At 39.9% G+C, this 24,200-nt stretch overlaps 1 protein-coding gene across 2 annotated transcripts; it reads right to left on the bottom strand.

Annotated features, from left to right (window-relative positions):
* Positions 1-12,125: 12,125 nt before the first annotated feature.
* On the bottom strand, positions 12,126-19,392 carry osr1 (odd-skipped related transcription factor 1). Of its 2 annotated transcripts, none has more exons than XM_084915292.1 (3): positions 19,161-19,392; positions 15,378-16,078; positions 12,126-13,878 (listed from the first exon to the last, which is right to left on the bottom strand). In XM_084915292.1, the coding sequence occupies exons 2-3, from the start codon at positions 16,052-16,054 to the stop codon at positions 13,746-13,748; spliced, it is 810 nt and encodes a 269-aa protein (XP_084771418.1). In that variant the 5' UTR covers positions 16,055-16,078; positions 19,161-19,392; the 3' UTR covers positions 12,126-13,745. The 2 variants fall into 2 exon arrangements, with proteins under 2 accessions (XP_084771418.1, XP_084771417.1); XM_084915291.1 differs by having other exon boundaries at positions 15,378-16,082; positions 19,161-19,390.
* Between the last annotated feature and the right edge of the window lie 4,808 nt (positions 19,393-24,200).

Genomic DNA, 24,200 nt, shown 5'->3' with positions numbered 1-24,200 from the left:
TCCTCATGCAAATCTTTTATCTGTTTATCTATTAATTTCTATTTGTGTTATTTTGTGTATTACATTATAGGAGGATTGTTGCAATTTGCTGATACTCTGTGTCCTGAAATGCTTCTTAAAAGAAGTACAGGTCAAGGCTTACAGATCCCAGTCTTGAAACTGTACTCAGAGTTACATCTGTCAGAGTAAATGTGGCTTAGCTAAGTGAGTAGAAGAACTGACAAGGATCTGGCAAGAAATAAAGCACAAATGGACTCAGGGCTGATTTGCTTGTTGAATGAGTGTTACAATAATTTCTTTAAAAGGAAGCAAAACATTTTATTTTTGCTGAAGGAGTATATGTTTACATTTGCTTACAAATGTATACTTCTATTTTGAGCTTCTTTTTTAAAAGTTTTTATGAAGACAGTACAAGCAGAAGACCTGTCAGTTACACAGCTTACAGCTCACAGCTCACTGCGTTTTGTACATTTTTGTTGTAACTTTAAGAAAATATCAACAGAAAAGACAAATATGATGAGTGATTGGCATATTTATAAAGAAAACCATTTGAAATGTGTGTATATATGCCTGCACTTTTATTTTGTTAAATAATAGTAAAAGAAAATAATGAAGAAAATAATACTAAAAGTAGGGTTATATGTCTGGCCAGAAAGTAAGTACAAATTTATTTATTTGTAATTTCATTGAAAGGCTTCAATTCGTTTTTTAAAAATTGGTAAAGATAGATAGATAGATAGACACAGATATTTAGGGTAGATTGGGATAGAGTTTAGATTTTGAGCCCTGGATCATCATTCAGCAACAATTCAGCAATATATGACACGTGAACACCAGTTTCTTAAAATGGGACAATATGCAATGTCATACATAGCATCATTTTCAGTCCCAAGCAACCACTTGGAAGTGATTTTCATCAAGACTTGCTCTTACCCTTCAAATCTGCTCTGATACAGTATTAGAATTGTTGGGGGGGGTGTTCCTCTTTATACCCTTTGGGGCCAGTTCTGCTGGCTCTGTAAATGTCAGCTCATTGTGTATCCATCCTGCCACCTCCGACTCAACTACCGGTTGGAAGCCATAAATGTGTCAGTCGCCTAGAGCAGCATCTATTGCATGCAGTACCATTTACCAGCCTCACGCCCACTGCTAGCCCTTCCGAAATGTTTTGGTTTAGACAGTAGCAGTGAATGATATTTCCACCTAGCCTAGAGGACACAAAGATAAAGCCAAGGCCAGATGTAAAGTAAAATTTTACTCATACAAGGCACGCCATGTACTATACTACATGTACTGTTTTCAGTCAGATAGGGATTGTTGTGCACTGAGTGCAGAGAATATGTATAGGCTAAAAAAAAATCTGTTTGCTTGTAGAACCTTGAAATTTCAAGTTCAACAATAATGAATTCACACCTACAAATGTCACTATTCTCTTGAACAAAAAACATAATAATTTAGGCCTTTGGCTATCAATGACCTTTGATTGGGCAGTTAGCTTTCTTCATCGTGATACTAAACTAGCAATTTACACTTGTTTATTACAAACATTCAAGCTGTTATTTGAGTACTTGATTGAGTGGAGTAGAAAACAAGTAGAAAACACAGCTGAGCTCTGGTACACACACAACAACTACCAGATTCAACTTCTGTACTGGAGACAAAATTACAAGTAAACAATCTGTGAAAGTAAACCTGCTAGAGAGGGTCGAGTTGCATTATCTTCTTTTGAAAAAATGGGTGACAGTAAAGAGCTGAATTGTCCAGAAGAGAGCTTCCTGGGTTACACTTAAGAGTGATACAAATCCTGCACCAGGAATGCTAGCAAGCAAGCAAGCAATTTATTTATATAGCACTTTCAGATCAGCCCCAAGCTGAACACAGTGCTGTACACTTGACATGCCAGAAAATATACACTAAACAAGTTTTAAAAAAAAAGAAATAATATAAAATAGAGGAAAATATAAAAAAAAAGAAAGATGATAATTAAAATAACATTTAAAACAATAAAATCAGGGTCTGACTGTGTCATAAGCCAAGGAGTAAAAAGGGTTTTAAGACGTGTTTTCAAAGTGGACAGTGAAGGGGCCTCTCTAATGTGCTGGGGAAGATTGTTCCAAAGATTAGGAGCAGCAATAGAGAAGGCCCCGCCCCCTCTGAGCTCTCTCTTGGACCTGGGTACCTCCAGGAGCAGCTTGTCAGCTGACCTGAGAGACCTGGGGGGTGAGTAAGGATGCAGAAGCTCAGAGAGGTAAATTGGGGCAAGACCGTTTAAGCATTTAAAAACAAACATGAGAATTTTAAAATTAACTCTAAGATATACAGGCAGCCAATGGAGTGAAGCCAGGATGGGAGTTATGTGCTCTCTTTTGTGAGTTCTGGTTAAAAGTCATGCAGCAGCATTTTGGACCAGCTGCAGACGAGAGAGAAGACACCGACTAACTCCACAATACAATGCATTACAGTAATCCAAACGAGATGAAATAAAAGCATGGATTACTGTTTCAAAATGCGGCTGAGATAAAATAGATCTTATCTTTGCCAAGCACCTTAAATAATAAAAACTGGACTTGACAGTAGCCCTAATTTGACTGTCTAATTTAAAATCACTGTCCATCTTAAAACCCAGGTTTGTAACAACAGATTTAAAATACTCTGCCAGGGGTCCCAAATCAATAGCGGAGGGTTCACAAGGTCCGATAGGACCAAACAGAATCACCTCAGTTTTGCTTGAATTACATCTTAGAAAGTTTAGGGACATCCAAGATTTAATGTCTTCTAGACATGCTAGAAGTGGCTTAATAGAGAAGGCATCGTTCTGCTTCAGAGGCAGATAAATCTGACAGTCGTCAGCATAGCAGTGGAAGGATAATCCATGCCTTCTGAGGATGGTTCCCAGGGGCTGTAAATATAATGAAAAAAGCAGAGGCCCTAAAATTGAGCCCTGTGGGACCCCAAACTGAAAAGTGGCAGAGGAGGACTCATACCCTAAAAAGTTAACACTAAAAGTTCTGTTAGAAAGATAAGACCTAAACCATTTCAAGGCAGTACCACGAATTCCTGCAAGATGGTGCAAGCGAGACAGTAAAATGTTGTGGTCAACAGTGTCAAAGGCAGCTGTTAGGTCAAGGAGGACAAGAACAACGTGATTACCAGAATCACAGGTAAGGAAGTTATCATTAAAAACCTTTAAGACTGCTGACTCAGTGCTATGAAAGTTTTTAAAATCTGATTGGAAGACCTCTGGGATACCATTCTCGTTTAAAAAAATCTATCAATTGGCAGTGTACAATTTTCTCCAAGATTTTAGACATAAAAGACAACTTGGAGAGAGGCCTGTAGTTAGCCAATACAGTGTGGTCCAGGGCAGGTTTCTTAAGCAAGGGTTGTACTACTGCATGCTTAAAATTAGCAGTGACTACACCAGATATTAAACTGCTGTTTATAACAGTAAGAACAGCCTGGCCTATGCTAGGAAAAATCTCCTTAAAAAATTGGTTCATTTGAGGAACCAGAGAGCCTCAGGTGGCCGACCACATCCTCTAAATAAGAAAGAGTCACAGGCTCAAACTGGTTAAAAACAGCAGAGCAAGGGATCAAGACAGAGGGGTCAGACTCATGGGAAGAAATGAGAGCCCACATGGTTGCAACCTTCTCAATGAAAAAACACATAAAATCATTAGACAGTTTATGAGAGCCCTCCAAACAGCCACTTTGTGGAGCATTTAAGACTAAGTCAATAGATTTAAATAACACGTGGATTGTGACTGTTGGATGAAATGATCTCAGAGAAATATTTTCTTTTAGCCTCTTTGACCGTATCCTGATAGAGGCGCCAGCAGTCCTTCAGAATTTGAAGAGACACCTGCAGTTTGTCTCTCTTCCATCTGCATTCAGCTCTACAACACTCCCCCCTCACAGCCCGGGTGGTGTCGTTAAACCAAGGGTCAGTTTCAGCCTTGGGCTTCCTGGTTATTAATGGTGCCACAGAGTCCAGAATGGTTAGGCAATAATGCTGATTATGAAATACCAAAGAAGATACTGTGATGCACATTACTCATCCCTGTTCAAAATATGATGCCTTGTTGCCTTAATGTAGAATATAATTAGCTACACAAGCAGTAGAAACCTTCATACAGTTTAGGGATTTTAAACTTTAAACTGTAAAGTCCCAGGAACAAGCCTTCCTGCAGGAAAGTATGCAACTCAAGTAACATACTTAACATCACATTCATGCAAGAACATAACTGAGAAAGAAACAGTGTACTAAAAAATTGATTACACTAAGGGACAAGTTCACCTACCACCCTAATTGATAAACCTCCCTTAGTGTTAAAAAGTTACTGTTTTTAAAAAAAATGTGAATGAAAGGAACATCACATGCTTGTAAATTACACAAAATGTAATGCATTTGATTTAGTGGTGAGGGGTTAGAGCTAGATTTGGGTTAAGCATAGCCATAACTCTTAGCCCTGCTGCTTGGAGAGGTTTTGTATTTATTCACTTATTGGCCACTTTATCAGGTAAACCAAAGTTAATGCAAATATCTTTTCTATCAAATGGCAGCAACTTAATGCATCTAGACCAGCGGTCCCCAACCTTTTTAGCGCCACGGACCGGTTTATGCAGGACAATATTTTCACGGACCGGCCTTTAAGGTGTCGCGGATAAATACAACAAAATAAAACTACCGGTACCGAAAAAAAGAAAATTTATTCATAACACACGTGAAAAGACCCAGGAAAACCGAGTAAACGATAAAACGCTAACAAAATAACGCTGAAAACTGATAAAAAACCTGAAAACTATACATTTCACACCTGAGCCTCAACTCTCGCGGCCCGGTACCAAACGACTCACAGACCGGTACCGGTCCGAGGCCCGGGGGTTGGGGACCGCTGATCTAGACGGTCTTGATGCTCAATCATCCAGGTAAGTAAATCCCAAAAGGTTGCTTCTGTTCATCTGGACATAGCGCTATGTCCAGATGAACAGAATCAACCTTTTGGAAATGCATCTAGACATTGCCAAGATAATCTGAAGTTCAAACCCAGTGTCAGAATAATGAAGAAAAGTAATTTAAATCACGTTGAAGGTGACATGATTGTTGGTGCCAGATGGGCAGTATTTCAGAAACTACTTTTCCATCTAAAATATTTTGAATCAATAGTTTTCTAGAATTTCTGTATCCAGTGGGTGGCAGTTTTCTGCGTGACAATGTCTTGTTGATGCTAGAGGTTAGACTGTTTTGAGCTAGAAGGAAGGTAACTGTAACTCAGGTAACTACTTTTCTGATGAATTTGGTTTTCTGCCACACATGGCTGATAGGTTCAGTGTGCACCCCATGATCTCATCCTGCTTTGTTCACTGGTTAAGGCTGGCGGTGTAATGGTATGGGGGATATTTTGTTGGCAGAACTGGGCCACTCAGTAGCAGTTATCTGAGTATTGTTTAAATGCCACAGCCTATCTGAGTATTGTTGCTGACCATTTCCATCCTTTTATGCCCACAGTGTACTCATGTTGTGATGTCTCCTTGCAGCATGATAACATACCATGTGACAAACTCTAAATAATCTCAAACGTGTGTCTTGAAAATGGCAATGAGTTCACTGTACTTGGATTTGGTTGACAGTTACCAGATCGCAGTCTAGTAGAGAACTTTTGGGATGTGGTTTGGGAGGATCAGATAATCAATGCGCAGCCAAGTGTGCAGCATCTGCATGATGTCAGTATGGATGAAAATGCGCTTTACAATTCCACTATTCATTCACTCTCACATTCACACACTGGTGCAGGCAAACCACAGTTGTAGCCACAGCTGCCCTGGGGCAGACTGACAGAAGCGAGGCTGCCATATCGCGCCATCGGCCCCTCTGGCCATCACCCCCTCTGGCCATCACCAGTAGGCGGTAGGTGAAGTGTCTTGCCCAGGGACACAACGACCAGGACAGACAGAGCTGGGCATCGAACCGGCAACCTTCCGGTTACAAGATGAGCTTCCCAACCCCCTGAACCACGATCTTCCAAATTATAATCAGTTATTGGATGTTGTAGGGCTATCTTGGTTGACACAACTCTGCCATATCACATGGAGATCTGGGGCAGTGCATCTAGATTGGCAGAGAAGGATGGTGGTTCCCACCTTTAATATTTTTATGGGGGTCTGTAATTTGAGAGGAAAGATGAGCAAGGGAGGGAGGGTCTGGGCTTCTCTGCTTGGGCAACCCAGACCTGCATAAGCAGTAGGAGATGGATGGATGGATATTTACAGCACACTACCATTGTAGGTTGTTATAGGTTATGTGGGAAAAAACAGATGCATAATTTATTCGATTATTTCAGACAAACATCAGCCTTCATGACGTATTTAAAGGGTTTTTTAGGGGACACAACATCAAAATATTAAAGCTAGTAAAACTAACTCTGCATGCTCTGCATGCTAGCTCCAAAAATATGGCCAAGCAGTTCAACAAAAGCAACTGAAAACAATTAAAGCCAAAGGAAAAGTCATATAGATCAAAAAAGTTATAGATCAGAATAGTCATAAGCCTGCTCTCACATTTCCATGTAATTCAAGCTGTTCTTCACTTTGGCCAATATCTGTAATGTAGAGGAGTTAAAGTGTGGTGTGCAGCAGCTGTTAGTGTGTTAACAAGGAAAGCCTTCACGGAGGGATTTAGGCCATAAGAGCGAATCATCATCCAATATGCTGTCGTTACCACACCATTGATAATCCCAGTAAACAATGTCACAGAGTGCTCAAGTCTTTTAATTCATCTGTTTTTTGGTTGTTGTTTTTTTTTTTAACTTTGTTTCAGTTTCAGTTTCAATTTTATTTCTATAGCACACTGAAAAGACCAAGGTACAGTGGCTAAGAGAATATTGGGAGCAACAACACCATGAAGTCCAAAGAACACACCAGACAGGTCAGGGATAAAGATTTCCCAAGCCTTGAACATCCCACGGAGCACTGTTCAAGCCATCATTCAGAAATGGAAGGAGTATGGCACAACTGTAAACCTACCAAGACAAGGCCGTCCACCTAAACTCACAGGCCGAACAAGGAGAGCGCTGATCAGAAATGCAGCCAAGAGGCCCATGGTGACTCTGGACGAGCTGCAGAGATCTACAGCTCAGGTGGAGGAATCTGTCCATAGGACAACTATTAGTCGTGCACTGCACAAAGTTGGCCTTTATGGAAGAGTGGCAAGAAGAAATCATTCAAGTGCAGACAGCTGCTGCTTCTTTCCAATTTTTGCTTGTTTCTTCATTTTTTCTTCCAAAGTGTTTGCATGTAATTCCGACTCCCTGTCTACATACTCTACATACCTGGCCTGTACCCCACGTCGTCGGATTGCCACACTCCTGGCCCTCTTTCGTTCTTTCACCTCATGTTATGATGTTAGTCTGTCTTTGCATGTGATTGGCCTCACAGTGTACCTGTAAAAATACAATCTCTTCCCTCCCTGCATGACAGTGCTGAGCGGCTGAAGATTCGGCTCAGATCCCCCCTCAGTGGGCTAGGATCATCTTCTTTGCTCTTCTCCGGAGCCTCAGGAGGCTAAAAAGTGTATCGCACTCTATCACGGGGCTAACACAGAAAGACACAGAGATAACTATTCAAACCAAGCACCATTTTAGAAATACCAGTTAGTGTAAGAAGGATGTCTTTGAGCTGTAAGAGAACTACAGGGACCCCAGAGCAAACTGCTTCTTTCTTTATGTTGATCTAAACTGGAACACAATTAATTTGCCCACTCGCATCTGTTGAGCTATGATGATAAGAAAAACCTATTTGTCCTATGTGTGGACCAATGCTTCTCACCACTTTCTCAATACTGTTGTTAAGGTAATCATGAGGAAACTCAGCTCATGGTGTGACCTCTTTGTATTGTCCCTTCTGCGCCAAGTTCAACAACCCAGTCACGTACACAATCTCCTGCCATTTCAAGCTGCCCAGCTGTGTGTGTGTCCCTGTGTACTCAGAGAGCTGATGACAAACTGATGAGTTCCTGATTAAAAGAGAAATGATGAGCAACGTGCTGGCCATCCGCTTAGCTTTTCTCTTTCCCATGGATGAGCAGCTTTCTTCCTGCATGACGCACTAAAGTAACACTACTGACAAAAAGACACACATGGATTTCAACACACTCTGTAAGTGCTGAGCAAATCAAGGTCACTCAGTCAAATTGTTTTTAAGCTAAATGATTGCTTAGTATAACCAAAACATTACCCAGCTGACATTTTGACACTGAATAACTGTAAGCTGGTGGTCTTTTCTCAATGTCTTGTTACAAATACTTCTAAATTTAAAGTAGTGTCAAAATTGAGACTGTAAGTTCACCACTGATTTGACATAGCTGTGAATATGGACGTGGAGGCTCTTAGACTCTCAAGCAAAGGAAAGCTTGTTTTCAATAAATATTTCATATTTTCCTTTTTTGATTAGAATAAATGAAGTAAAATATCCATGAGAAAAAAGTAAGAACACAAATTCTGCATGCTCCGGTGGCAGCTTGAACTCTACAGTAAACGCGTTGGAGCTTATTTCTCAGCTTATTTTTCATCCCAGCTGAACAGGAAAGTGTTCCCATTATCGATGACATCAGGGAGCAGACACAACGGTTTTGACAGTTTGACACGTTAAGTTCACCACGCAACAAATGACACATAACTTACACATAGATAAACATAATTGGCGTACAAATATTGTGTATATTAAAAAAAACCCATATGTGTGTGTGTGTGTGTGTGTGTATATATATATATACACACACACACACACATATATATATATGTGTGTGTGTGGGGGGGGGGGGGGGGGGGATTGTTGTGCTTTATGGTGATAAAGTTAGTTCTCAGTCAAATGTAACCAGTGTTGGGAAGGTTACTTTTAAAATGTATTCCATTACAGAATACAGAATACATGCCCCAAAATGTATTCTGTAACGTATTCCGTTACGTTACTCAATGACAGTAACGTATTCTGAATACTTTGGATTACTTAATATATTATCATGCTTTTTACAACAACGTGAATGTACTATTGCTGTGTGATTTATTACTATTACTGAAGGTCCGCGACTCCGAACTGTAGTAAAGGGACCTCTGACTAATACGGCGGGGTCCCTGTCGGCTCGTAGCCGAAAAATAGCTTTACTTTGTTGTGTGGGTCAACTTTTCTTGCGAGAGACAGAGAGAGGCGTTGAAAGACTGCTGCAACGGAACTTATTGTTTTCGGAGGAAAACACGAACACAGTGTACAGTCGAGTCTTAATAGCTTACTTACAACTGGGCTCGTCAGGCTCTCTTCTTGGCTACAGTGGTTATTATTATATTTACATGCTTCCAGCTCCCGTTTTTCCTCGATGACAACTCGTACCTTTCCACTCCCCTTTTTCTCCCTCGCGCTCACAGACCCATAACGTGTATGGCAGTCCATTCTCCCTGCAACACGGACTACACTGCCCATGATGCTACATTCTTTAGAGCTATGCTTGTAGCATTCTGCCTGTTAGCTTAGCACAACAACAACAACAACGAAAAGGCGCTCTCTCACCCAGGAAACACACAGTCGCAGAGAGAGAGAGAGAGCGTCGCCCTGTAACCATGGCAACCGTAACGCTGCCGCCTGGAACAACAGAACGTAGCTGTCAAACAAAACCCAAACAGTCCCGACCCGCGACAAAATGAAACAGGAAAGTACCGCAGTGTAATCCATTTATTTCAACAAAGTAACTGTATTCTGAATACCACCTTTTTAAACGGTAACTGTAACGGAATACAGTTACTCATATTTTGTATTTGAAATACGTAACGGCGGTACATGTATTCCGTTACTCCCCAACACTGAATGTAACTGTATTAAAAAAGAAACATTTGACTCTTTTCATTGCAATAATTTGATTGACATTTATTGCTTTGTATTACTGGAATCCTATTGTACGTTGAAACATCGTCCATGTTCATCTGTCTACACTTCAGTTTTTGTTATAGTACCATTACCAGTTACGACCTGGGAAATAATGCTTCTGTTTCTATGCTCACTGCTGAGGTCTTTAATAATCAGGTTGTGTCTTATCGTCAGGATTCGGGAGAATGGCACCTTCTCTACTTTTAGCATTAAGCTTCAAACTTTCCTTTTTGCTAAAGCATATACTTAGGGCTGGATCAGGTGACCCTGAATCTTCCAATGCTTCTGGGGGCTTCTGTGATGCACTGGATGTTTCTTCTTCACTCACTGTATGTTTATACACCACTTGCATTTAATCATTTAGGAATGAATGCACGTCTGTAACGGGTGGACTCAAAGGCAGGATAATTTAACAAAAAGTGAGCTATTTATTTGGCCAATAACTGGGTACAAAAGGCAAAACATGAAAGATAAATGAAACATCAAACACAAAACTTTAGCCAGACCCCTGGTGGGACAGCCAGTGGGACAGCCAGGGCGTTGTGTGTCGGCATCAAGGCAAGAGACCTTGGACAAAAGAGGACAGACAGTTGTACCCTGCATCGGAGCAAATACCCATTCCGGAGTGAAGCTGCAGGTCTCTGTCTGTCGATCTATCTTCCACCATCGAGAGCCAATCTTTCGAATGTGGGAAGCTGATGGCGGTGGCGGCAGAGAGCAGGCGTACTTGGTCATAAAATCAAGTACACCTGACTCATAAAATCAGTTCCTTCTCTGGAGGTTGGAGTGAAGAAGAGACAGCCATAGAACATTGCAGTCGAGGTTTGTATTGTATATCTTCTAGGTCCATTGTTGCTCAGAGCGTACTGTCACAGGTGGACTACGACAAGTTAGAGGACCCAAACACAGGTGTGCGGAGGGTATGAAAGGCAGAGGAAGAACAAAGGGTGACTCCGACAATATATAGATTAGTGGTGATTAGGGGAGTGGAGATGGCTGGGGAACACAGCAGGAACAAAATAGACATAATGAGACAGGTGAAGCAAAACTGAACATAATGCACATGAGACAAGGTACTATCAACAACAACAACAAAAGACAAGACATAACTGTTTCCTGACAGAGACAGAATAGAGACAAAATACAAACCAGACAAAAAGGTGAATAAAGATGGAGCCATGACTGACTGGCACAGGAGACGCTGATGACAACACACAGAGATGGGACTGTGATAGACTAGACACAAAAGGGTACTAACACAATCACCAAGTACTAGAAATATAGATATTAAATATGATATTTCTTAAATTCAAAAGAACAAATCATTAGTCCACAAAAGAGACTAAAAACACTGGACCATGACAGTGTCTTTTATCTTGTCTTCCTCCCCTCAAGCTCAAACAGTTGTCACAGATGGCTGCCCTGCTTCTGTCCAAAGTTTCTTCCTGTTAAAAGTAAGTTTTTCCTTCCCACAGTCACCAAGTTCTTGCTAATAGGGGATTGTCTGATTGTTGGGGTTTTCTCTGTATTGTTGTTGCGGTAACCAGGAGGAAAATCAACCTGAACCTGAGATTTGACTAACGGACAGGATCTCCTCTCCTTGGGTCTCCTCCATCGACTTTTCTGGAGATGCTGAGAAGTATGATTTCCCTGCAGATGAAGAACATCCTCTGATCCACCTTCTTAAAAAGGGAACCAGCACCCCAGTCTGACATGGAGAGACCCCATCCCAGACCTCCATGCAATGTGGTAGAGACATGTCAACTTGGACAGCCTTAAGGAATTTGTGGTGAATCTCATCCATGCCCAGGGACCCAAAAACTCAGGACTTGTTTAACTACATCAGTGACCTCACCTCCAGTAATGGACAAGTCTTCCCCCCAGCTCCAGATTCTGCAGACGTCTTGTGTATTGTATGTATGCGCTCAACATGTTGTATTTTTGTGGAAATTTTGTCCTAAAAAATGCACATTGAAAATAATGACGTCAACATCAAGTGATGATGAGCTGGTCCTGATGTTTCTAAACAAGAAAAAAAGAAACTGAGTTTCTGGGTTCATTCATTCACCCATCTATTCCTGCAGCACAAGGGAGAATTTCATGGTTTCTAGGAGTTGAATCTGTGTCACTACTACCATGCTCGTATATATTTCAGGGGTGCAGTTCGAGCTCCTGTTGACAGAGTTGGCACAACATCTGAGGAGGCAGAGAAATAATTTCAGAGAGTTTATTGACCTGGAGCAGTGTTTAGCAGTCTGTCTGAGGTAAAATAGTAGTATTTTATTATTTCCATATCACTGTATATTCAGCATGAGTGCGTGTTTTAATCTACAAGCACACTTGTTGCCAAAAGCAGTGGTTGATTGGTCAGAACTGGTTATTCAGATCCAAAAACACGAGCTTGGTTAAAAAATTTTCTTTTGAAAATTCCTCCAGCAAAATCATGTTGTTGGTGTGAAAATTTTTTAACACACAAAATATTTGCATAGATGTTACGCATCTGGTGTGGAAAAGTCTTAACTGAAAGTCTTGTTCGATGGTCTCACCAAACTCCTACATAGAAGTTTTTGCTTCATCTACTGCCAAGGCCAAGTCCTCTTGGCCTGCCAGCTGCCTCTGGAAACCCGCAGATTAACCAAGCTCAACGGGTTTCCTCCTTCAGGCTCTGGTGTCCACCATCTGGTCCGGGAATTACCACTAGCACCAATGACCTTCCAGCTGAAACCCCCTCTATTGTCGAGGCCACAACAGCTTCCTCAATAGTAAATGCACAGAATATGGTCCACTCTGACTCAGTGCCCGCAGCCTCTTTCAGAATGCTACGGTGTCTGCATTTGGATACACTGGGCTTCTAGTAACTAATTTCCTTCTGTCACATGATCCAGTTCACCACTAGGTGGTGATTAGTTGGCAGCTCCGATCTTTTCACCCTTGTCCAAGACATACAGCTACAGATCTGATGGTATGATTACAAAATCAATCGTCAGCCTGAACATGTGGATATTTAAGTCTTCAGTAGGACAATGAAGTTCCCAGATAGAGCACCTCCAGCATCCAAGATAGCTGTTTACTCAGGATTCATTCCCTAACCTCAAGGCAAAGTGACAATGACTTCCATGTTGGGCAGAAGATGAAGCTTATCTACATGTTCAAATTTCTAGATGGAATCTGTAATGAAAGCGATGTTTGCAGGTGGATAAATGCTTTCATCAAACAGATTATCTTTAAGTACACACTATTTTTGAGTTTTGTGCATATATTCACTTTTAATAATAATATACACTGTACTGTAAATGAGACCTCTCATTACTCATTACTGTCATTTTCATTGTTGTGAGTTTCAAACCATGGTGGATTGATCTAAATGCAGCTTCTTGTGACCATCTTAACTAACTTCTTAACAAATAGAATATTATTTGACTTCACACAAACTTGCACACGTGGCCATCAATTTATGCTAAAATGTTTATTTAAAATGATTATTCATTTTGAAAATAAATTTAAGACATCAAGAGATATATGTAAATAATCAGGTTAAAGTGCAAAAATATGTTTTGATATAATATTTCTGTAAAAAAATAGCATGGGAATGTGATATTCAGATAAATTTGTTTCTACACATCCACTGGTTTCTCCTCCAAGTCAGGCTTGATAAGTAAGTATACATTTATCCACTACTGCTTTATTTCTGTAAGAAATGGTTGGTGAAATGTTTCTTTCTTAAACATTATCTTAACTTCTGAGATTAAAGTCTTGGGGGGGGGGGTTGTTTTGTTTTTTTTACTCATGTTTTCTTTGGTCTTCGTTCAGTGCCCTGGTCCCTGTTGAGTGAATCACTTGATCTTGGCTGGCTTCAGTTCCTTGATCTGCATGTGTAATGTTTTGTGGACGGCCAGAGTCCTGGACTGACAGAAGCCCTTTCCACACTCCTGACATTTAAAGGGCTTTTCTTTAGAATGGATGTACCTGCAGAGGGGAACACAACACTCCAGCAAGTCAGTGTTTACCAAAAAATTATGTCAAATTTCAGATCATTATTTAAAAGGCAATAATTGTCTGGTTTTATCATCCTTTCATTATTACCCAGCAAGAAAAAGCACACAGGCTTAGTTTACAGACAGTCTTCAAGTGATTAACAAGATTTATGGAGCCTGTGTACTCATTAAAAGTGCCATTATCACAATCTGACTTTTTAGCTTAAGGCTTATAGCTTATCTGCTTAAAAGGAGTTTCAGCAGCTTTTGTGAAGTTGTCTGATGTATTACAAATGTAATGCAATGCACAGAAGTGAGTGATATTCACTGACTACTGTGCACGAACACACCCACAAACTTTAGTTAGAAGACTTTAGTTTATGGTAAATGGTAAATGGCCTGCATTTGTATAGCGCTTTTCTAGTCCTTAAGGACCCCAAAGCGCTTTACACTACATTCAGTCATTCACCCATTCACACACACATTCACACACTGGCGATAGCAAGCTACATTGTAGCCACAGCTGCCCTGGGGCGCACTGACAGAGGCGAGGCTGCCGGACACAGGCGCCACCGGGCGCAGTTTAGAAGAAGAATTGTGTAGATATGAGATGTTTTTGTTTAAATTTTATACTGTTGTAAAACGGTTTTATTTACCAGTTCTTCACTGCCAATGCCAAACAGCTTATTCTTATTCTGCTTCTGACTCTTCTGGTACCAGGTGCTGACAATCAGGTGCCATTGGTGTGATATAGGACAACTTCAACCTAATGTTCCACAAAACCAAGTGGCAGCATTATTTGGAGTGAGGCAGTAAAGGCAGCCTTGCCCAAGTTTCACATAAAGAAGATTGTCAAAGACAGGCCACTAAGTGGGCATCTCAAGAAGTAAATACCACAAGAAGACAGTTTTCTCATCCTATCAGCACTTAGGAACCATAGGTAGTCTTCTACAGTCTACAGTCAATATGGGCAACGGCTCTGTCCCTAGAAAACACGCAGTCCATCTCCTGTATCACAGGGCTGCCAAGAGGCCTGCTATGAGAACTCTTCACCATGGTGTCGGCAACATCAGGAACATAGAACTTGAACATGTGGAGGTACATTATGTTCAGTGATGAGTTCAGATTCTGCCTATGGCAGCTGGCTCTCAGGGTAGCACAATAAGCTGTTTGGCATTGGCAGAGAAGGTTTGGCAAGTTTTTTATGGGCACAACCCACATTCTCAACTTTGTTGCTCAACCCACAAATGCATTTTCCTTACAATTGTGGCCCCATTTAAAGGGAAATAACTTGGTAAACGATTTATTACCAAGAAACATGTTACATGTTACAACAAAGAAATAATTGACCAAACACAAACTTCCTTACCTGTTGCGTTAACTTTATGAATAGAAAAACTGGGATTTATGTTAATGTGAACAAAATTTGAGTGGAAACTAATTCCATTGTGTTGAACTGGTTTGATAAAGTCGGATAAACCAGCATCTCACCTGTGGTCCCTGAGGTGATCCTGTCTCCTGAAGGCCTTGTGACAGATATCACATGTATATGGCCTCTCATCTGTGTGTGTCCTCTCGTGGATCAAAAGGTTGTAGGATTTGGTAAAATGTCGGGCACAGAACTTGCAGACAAATTCTTTCTTGGTCTTTGAAGGCAGTCGGCCTCGACTAGACTTGCGCTCTGGTGAAGTAAGTTTGGTCACATCAAGCATGCATCCCAGGCTGGCTGCAGTCAGGTGTGGAGATGATGCCTGCGCTGCAGAAGCACTAGCGCTCACTGTCATGCTCAGGTCCTCCACCTCTAACTGATCCTCTTTGGTTGCTGCTGCTGCCAGGTTGGCAAAGTCAAAGCGAGGCTTGTTTTTGAAGGTCTGTAGCAACCCTGCCGAGTCTTGCTTAGGTGGCAGAAGGTGAGGGAAAATGGGGATGGATGCCATACAGGAAATCTGGGAAGGCAGCTTAGAGATGGTGCAGCGGGGCAGGGCAAAAGCTGGGTACCCCAGGGTCCACTGGTGAAGGTGGACGGCATGCAGGGCGCTAAAGCTGTAGATGCTGTGAAAATGATCTGCAGGCAGCTGAAGACCTGTTGAACTCTGGATGAGGGAACAGTTGGCCAACTGAAGTGATGGGTGGAGAGGAACTGGTGCTGGCAGAGTCTTGCTCCCCATGTCTGCTAAATCAAATCCAGCAGGCTGTCTAATTGAGACAAAAAATATTAGCTGATGAAAATATCAAACTTCAACTGAGCTACAGTTGTTTCTTTATAAACATTTATTTATTAAATTCATCAAATAAAAAATCTGTTAATAAAAAGAAATGATTAAAAAAAAGAATGTACTTGAATGTAATGCAAAGAGCACAAATTATTGGCCAAAAATTTGTTGGCTAAAGTACATCATAGTTTTCAAAATACATTTCACCAAAAACATCAAAGAAAAAAAGTAAAATAATAACAAAAGTTCATTATAGAAGCAGTGTTAGTATGCACACACACACACACACACACACACTGAAAGCTCATGCACATGTGGTTGGGTGTTTCTTGTTACCTTCCCAGGTACATGCCTGGGGGTGTTGAGGGCAAGGAAACAGAATGACAGCATTCAACCAGAGAAATACCTGTGAGCTATTAAATCAGGTTTGATCAGCTGGAATAACAATAGACAATAATGCATCTTTGTCTGAGGCAGACGTTGATGGACACAAGCCATTGGAACTTCAAGTCCCATTGTCTGAATGAACAAAACCCACAAACCACTCCTCACCTCTTCGTCTCAAACTGCTTGTTTAAATACGGCTCTTTTACTCAAGTGCCTTTCACTTAGATTTGAATTTTTACAAATATGTATAGTTTGTATATTTTTCACTTCACTATAAGTTTTGTGTCGCTACAGTAACTGTAGTAGTTACAATTACAGTTACTACCATAAATATACAATGTTTCAAACTGAATATTTAATTCCAAAAATGAAAACTAACCAAAAGATATTATTTTGATACATACAAAGTTAATCAGCTGTCATTAGTGGTTAAAAACCAGTAACACATTGGTCAACAACATCAAAATGCTGCTTATTCATGAAATGCTGCTTACTTCATTTGTAACAATACGCATTAGCATTTTTTGATATTTAATCATTCAGTCTTTGCATTCAACAACAACACTTACATCGTACAATATACTATATCATCAAATATTAACGTTTAATATCCTAAAAATTTGAAAGTCAGATCAACATTAACAGTTATCATTATGTTCTTTGAATGCTCATTACTCACATATTAATGCTAGAGCAATGTATCACAAATGAGGATTTGTGGGAAATATATTTGAACCACTGTTATTTGGAGAAAAATAGAATTTGACTGTAATAAGGACAACACATTTGTTTTAGAAATATGCATGAAGGATCATTTGTAAACAGCCAGACAACCTTTGCATTTCATTATATATCTAGAATGAACTTTTTGAGTCTGCATAGTTAGTTTTATAGTTTATAATTATTGGCCATTTTCAGTCCAGTGGTTGGAAATAGCAGTTGTGCAATTTATAATAAAGAAGCTAAATGCAAACTTGACAGATAAATAAACTGAAATAAAAATATAGAAAGCCTTAACTGCAAACCTGAAGCTACTCATCCAGGTAGTTGCAGTGAGGACCAGTGAAGCTCAAACAGCCCCCTGGGGTTTGCTCCTTTCTGATCATGTAGCAGAAGTAATTGATTTTTACATAGGAGGTAATTAGAGAAGATACATGCTATGCTGCTAAGCCTTTCCACACCTTTAACCCTTGCTGTCTGCATATCACAAGATTCCAATCTAAACACCCACCAGCCTGATTCAGCCCCTCAGGGGTCTCTGTTGTGAACATTGGAATTTCACATTTACCTATTTAAGAAGAATAACTAGTTAGTAGTATTACACATGCCAAAGAAAAGAGACTTTACAAAACAGATTTTTAATAGATTAATGATTAGACGAATTAACAGACATATAAAGAAACAAACATATATTGTGAAATAGTCACAAAATATGATAATATTTCACAAATTAATACTAATACTAACTGCTGTGAAACTTCCTTGTTCTTTTACTAATAGTAATGTTATGAAGCTCGTTGATTTTAAATGCAGCTCAAAATGTATAAAGTATATTTCTTATGAACTATGCAAAATATTAAACTTTCTATTTCAAATGTGAGTAACATTGTCCAAAACCGAAGCACTGAAGTAATAAAAACGTGTTAATTTAAGTAAAGAAACAGGTTTATTTTTACAATGCAGTGTAGACAACAAAGCTAATATTTTTATTTTTACCTCAGTGAAATATCTAAGACTTGTTATGGTCTGGAAACTGATATGTAATCTAGACTTTCAGGCCCTCACTGCTTGTTGTGCTGTGTTTGCACAGCGTACGCAGACCTCAGAACAGTCATTTCTCACAGTGATGCTGTATTTGCTGCTTTATTTAGACAAAGTTTGGGCTCTAAGGTCATTTAGTGGATAATGAAATGTCGATTAAAAAAAAAACATATTGTTTTGGCCGTCACTCTTTCCACAGACCAATTATGCAACGCATATACTGTACATTTCCTGACCCAGGTGACCGTGAGCAGTATCAGTTATTAGTTAGTTGCCATCATAGCCCTGAGAATGTACCCATTTCATCTTTAAGAAAATAGGTTCACGTTGTTTCCTTTTTCTTTGTGTAATTATGTGCTAATGTTTGCTAAAATTTTATCTGTGCACTTCCTTCCTTACTTCTTTATTTACAGGCAAAGATAATCAATAAAAACAACCTGCACTACTAACAGAATTAAAAATAAACTTGCGAGTCTCGATGTATATATGTACATATTGTATTCAAATTAAGATTTATTTTATTGTAATAGGCAAAGGTATAACACATTGCATGACTGAAGTGGAAACAATTGTTTTTAGGGCACCACAAATGTCAGTTTTTAAGAGCAAACTGTGTTTTTATCTATTGGCATTAATTTGTAAAATATGTGTTCTAAATTAGGCTATATTTAATGCAAAAATAAGTTTTTTTGAAAATGGGCAATAATGACAATGGCAACTTAGATGACTCGAAATTATTATTGGAAAAACAGAAAATGAGCAATGACATTTAAACAATGTTTGCAATAACTGTAGCCTAATTTAATTTTTAATTTTAAAAAAATGAATGTGAAACTTTTTTTCCATTCAGTATCTGGATGGTCATTATCGTTTTTATGTTTAATTAAAACAACAACGTGAAACAAAGACTTACCAATGAAATAAAAAGTTGTAAAAAGCTGTCCTTGCGTCACAACCTTATGCAGCCTTGTTTTATCGGTGTGGATGCGTCACTGGTATGGTCGCATGTGCCTCCGTGCTCCTGTTTTCCTCCAGTGTGACTTCAGTGACGAGGCTGAGCTGAACAGGAGGCGCGCTGTGGTGGCGTAGTTGTTATGCTGAGACGCTTATTCCAACTGCCTCTTTATTGCAGCGCAGCCTCCGACACCTAGGCACGTCACGCAAGCATGCCCATATACAACACAGCAGGCAAAGAACATTGCTAGTATATATCGATCATTGAACAGTTCCTGTAGGTGTGTTTCACGTTAGTGCGCCATCGGCATGGCTATGTGGAGTGTGCATAACACATTTCATAGATAATTAAATTAAAAGTGTAGTCAAACTTCCAGTGAACAAAATCTGCCACCTGGTGGCAAATGCTTTTGCAAAAAAAAAAAAAAAAACACCATAAAAGTGGATTTATGAGGAAGAAAAAACTGAAATTTGCATAAAGCTGAATATCTTGGCATAGTATTTCATAAGAAATGGTTATATGTCATGGATAGATAAATAACAAACTTCCTATTTTCAGAAAGAAAGTAGATTAACCACTGTATGAACATGTAAAACCAATCTGCTGTGTCCTTGTAGAGCTGGAAAGACTTTGTTTTTGAAAACAGATTCAAAAATATAACTGGCTTAATGTTGCCATGGGCATCGATAATGTTTTATTAATTCAGGCTTTCATGTTGTTTGGGGTCCTAGTTGGTGCTGGGTTCAAACAGAAGGAGATGGTTAGAGAAAAGTAGAAAGAAGACAAAACATAATGAAATTAGAGCTATCTTTCTCTTGTTGTCACTGTCTGTAATCGTGATAATTTCTTTTATTTTTTAAATGGATGTAACGGTCTTATGGCACTAAACTTCATGTATTTTAACACTTGTGTTGAGTCATAGCCAGGGAGTCTATACAAATGTGTAATTTCATGACTATATGAAACAATACAGGGAGGTTGTTTATGGGGACCAAAACACTGTTGACTCATTGTGGAAGTATTTGTGGTTAAAGCTGCTTTTGATTTGTGCAGAATTAACACTGCGTGCAGGTGCCCTTGTGTGCGTTCCCAAACACATGTACATTTTCAGGCTGGCTGTAGCTCAAGAGGTAGAGCGAGTCTACTAATTGGGAGGCTGCTGGCTGCTCTAGTCTGCAAAGTATTGGGCAAGAACCATAAGTTGCACTCCAATGCATCCATTGTAATATGAATGTGTGTGAATGACAGAAAAAAACTTCTTGTATGAGTGGGTGAATGAGATATATGAAGTGCTTTGAGTGCTGCAGTAGGGTAGAAAAGTGCTATATCTGTCACAGTTAGATTTCAGGGTTATCAGTCAATCCAGTTATCCAGGATTTATTTTACCTGCTTTGGTGCAAATGAAAGTGACAACTATACTAAGCAGTTTGTCCTATTAATGTCAGCATTAACTGCGGGGTTTGTCACTGTTAAAGTAACTTGCTCCAGAGCAGGTTAAGTTTGAGTTTAGAAATCAACAGCCATGAAGTCAGCACCTATTGACCAATCAGTTCCCCAGGGTCACAGTTCCTGGAAGATACCGCAAACCTCAGTGCACAGATGTTAAAAGGGTTTTTCAGTGGTTTCCAATGCTTTTGTGTTTTGTGATAACCATCAGTAACAAATATAAAATATTTTCCTTGATTTTTTTTCCCCTTTCAGGTGCACACAATGTTATTTTTCTATGAGCATGGTGACTTTACATCAACTGTGCACGTAGTCTAAGCCTACATTTAAATTCTGTTTTTACACTTATTCTTTTCTTCCTTTCAGACCGTTAGACACCCGTTTCTTTACTGACTTCAGATGAGTTTATTAATCTTGTCAAGAAAAACAAAGATATCTTATTTTGAACTCACTTTGTAGCACATGGACAAGGTGCAACGAAGAAACAACAACAAGACAACCACAAAAAGGGCATGAATTTGTACGTGGAGGCCACAGACCACAGACTCTTTCCTTATTGCTTCTGATCTGACTTTATTTTTCTCTAGTTTTACTTTTTGCTAGCATCTTTGTCCCTAGCATGTGTGGTATGTTCTCCATATTCAGGTTGCATAAATAATCTGTAGTGTAAAGAAGATTCCAGGAAATAGGCAGTTATGTGAGGAGAGTTAGACAGAGCTCCACAGCAGGACCAGTATCTGCTCCTTTGTGTGAGAAAGAACAGGAGGAACAATGCAAGAGCCCTACAAAATGACTTCGGCCAGTCGAGTCATGTGCCTGCATCAGACCAAACTGCCAGAAACAGATTTAATGACAGTTGCATGAGGACTTGACATCCTGTAGTGGTAAATTTGCACATTTGTCATTTTTGTTTAATTAGTTTATTTGTTGAATAGGGACAATGTACATGAATAAACATTGCTGTAAATGCACCAGAGTTAGCAACAGGCACTTTTAGTCACTTTTAGATCTTAAAAGAAACCTAAAAACTGTATGCAATAGCAACATTTTAAAAACAAAAGGTAGAAAAAAGAGAAAAAGTAAAGAAGACATTAGAAAACCCATACCAAAGGAAAGCAATATGGCACTAGGAGAATAAAACCAAATCAATATTGACAAATTATACTACAACCTTTCTTTCAACTGACATTTGAAAATATTATATGCAGTGGTGTTCTGTCAGGACAAGCAAGGTTTTGTCAAATCTAGAAATAGACATAAATTAAAATGTACCAAAGAAAGGTCATCTCTCTTCCTTCATCTCAGACAGTGCTGGCATACAGCTCCTCACCTGTCAATTAGTAGTTGCATTAAGCCTTTACATTACTGCCATCTTGTGGCCATTGTCGCTGAAAGCGGTGCTTACTTCAGTCTCAGAGAAAACTGTAGTCCTCTCTGTCTCTGACGGAGTGTCCATCTCCCGTCAGGACTGATTGGAGCAGGGCAAGCGAGAGAGGCCAGCAGCTTGCTTCTGGTGGTTTGGCACATTTTTAATAACCCGCTGGTCTGTGACTGGAAACATATGCTTTGTAGCATAAGCTTCATTTAATGTATAACTTTTCGACATAGATTTTTTGTTTCAAATAAAACAAAATAATTGCGATGGCACATACTGTTCCAATAAGCTGAGAGGGTATTACAACAAGTTAAATTTTAAAGTTTAAACAAGTATTATCATGTATTATCTGTATACACAGTCACATTGTGACACTTAAGTTTACTAGCTGGGACCACATCCTCAGTAACGATGAGCAATGAAGGATGAGGAACTGTGAACTGGTGCTGCGGTTTGGGGAAGGCTTCGAAGGGGACTGGAGACAGCTCCCGGGCCGGGCAGATCCCCATGTACTAACTAGAAGTGAATGAAGGAAAGGAAGAGAGGAGAAGAAGAGAAGAGAAGGAAAAAGGGGGGAAGGGGGGACATGAAAATGAGAACAGCATTTCTCAGCTTGAGACCAGAAGGGGCGTGAATGAGGAGTGGTCCCGCTCCTGAAATTCAGATGATATCTCCACTTGATTAAGTCAATAGTAATCTGGTCATCTGTCAGAGATCATAAATCATCAGTGTGCTGTAAGAAGAAAATGGACAGATTATGCAGATGTGCAGTACTGCTTCAATTCAGTTCAATTTGGTTTTATTATACAGCGCCAAATCACAACAACAGGCGCAGAAACAGGAAAACTCCCTTTTAACAGGAAGAAACCTCCAGCAGAACCAGGCTCAGGGAGGGGCGGGGCCATCTGCTGTGATTGGTTGGATTGAGAGAAGGAAGACATGATAAAAGACATGCTGTGGAAGAGAGACAGAGGTTAATAACAGATATGATTCAATGCAGAGAGGTCTGTTAGCACATAGTGAGTGAAGAAGGTGACTGGAAAGGAAAAACTCAATCATGGGAATCCCCCAGCAGCCTAAGGCTATTGCAGCATAACTAAGGGAGGATTCAGGGTCACCTGGTCCAGCCCTAACTATATGCTTTAGCAAAAAGGAAAGTTTGAAGCCTAATCTTAAAAGTAGAGATAGTGTCTGTCTCCTGAATCCAAACTGGAAGCTGGTTCCACAGAAGAGGGGCCTGAAAACTGAAGGCTCTGCCTCCCATTCTACTTTTAAATACTCTAGGAACAACAAGTAGGCCTGCAGTGTGAGAGCGAAGTGCTCTAATAGGGTGATATGGTACTACAAGGTCATTAAGATAAGATGGGGCCTGATTATTTAAGACCTTGTATGTGAGGAGCAGGATTTTGAATTCTGGATTTAACAGGAAGCCAATGAAGGGAAGCCAAAACAGGAGAAATCTGCTCTCTCTTTCTAGTCCCTGTCAGGACTCTTGCTGCAGCATTTTGGATTAGCTGAAGGCTTTTCCCTGGTCAAAAATGACTCCGAGGTTCCTCACAGTGTTACTGGAGGCCAAGGTAATGCCATCCAGAGGAAGAATCTGGTTAGATACCATATTTCTAAGATTTTCAGGGCCGAGTACAATAACCTCAGTTTTATCTGAATTAAGAAGCAGAAAGTTAGCGGCCATCCAGGTCTTTATGTCTTTAAGACATTCCTGCAGTTTAACTAATTGGTGTGTGTTATCTGGCTTCATGGACAGATAGAGCTGGGTGTCATCTGCATAGCAGTGTAAATGTATGCTATGTCTTCTAATGATGCTGCCTAAGGGAAGCATGTATAATGTAAACAGAATTGGTCTTAGCACTGAACCCTGTGGAACTCCATAATTAACCTCAGTGTGTGAAGAGGACTCTCCATTTACATGCACACATTGGAGTCTATTAGATAGATATGATACAAACCACTGCAGCACAGTACCTGTAACACCTACAGCATGTTCTAATCGCTCTAATAGGATATTATGGTCGACAGTATCGAACGCTGCACTGAGGTCTAGCAGGACAAGCACAGAGATGAGTCCACTGTCAGAGGCCATAAGAAGATCATTTGTAACCTTCACTAAAGCTGTTTCTGTGCTGTGATGAGCTCTGAAACCTGACTGAAACTCTTCAAAT

This window comes from Perissodus microlepis, chromosome 19 (assembly GCF_051167445.1).
Source record: "Perissodus microlepis isolate ML-2025 ecotype Zambia chromosome 19, ASM5116744v1, whole genome shotgun sequence".
Lineage (NCBI taxonomy): Eukaryota > Metazoa > Chordata > Actinopteri > Cichliformes > Cichlidae > Perissodus > Perissodus microlepis.
The sequence above is the reverse complement of the archived record's forward strand: the minus strand, read 5'-3'. Positions and strand labels throughout refer to the sequence as shown.

Bases quoted from the DNA above. Each gene is read 5' to 3' on its own strand.
- osr1 (XM_084915292.1), bottom strand. From the start codon at position 16,054: ATGGGGAGCAAGACTCTGCCAGCACCAGTTCCTCTCCACCCATCACTT. The intron at 13,879-15,377 runs GTGAGATGCTGG...TCCCCTCTGCAG, and splicing joins GATCACCTCAGGGACCACAG to GTACATCCATTCTAAAGAAA.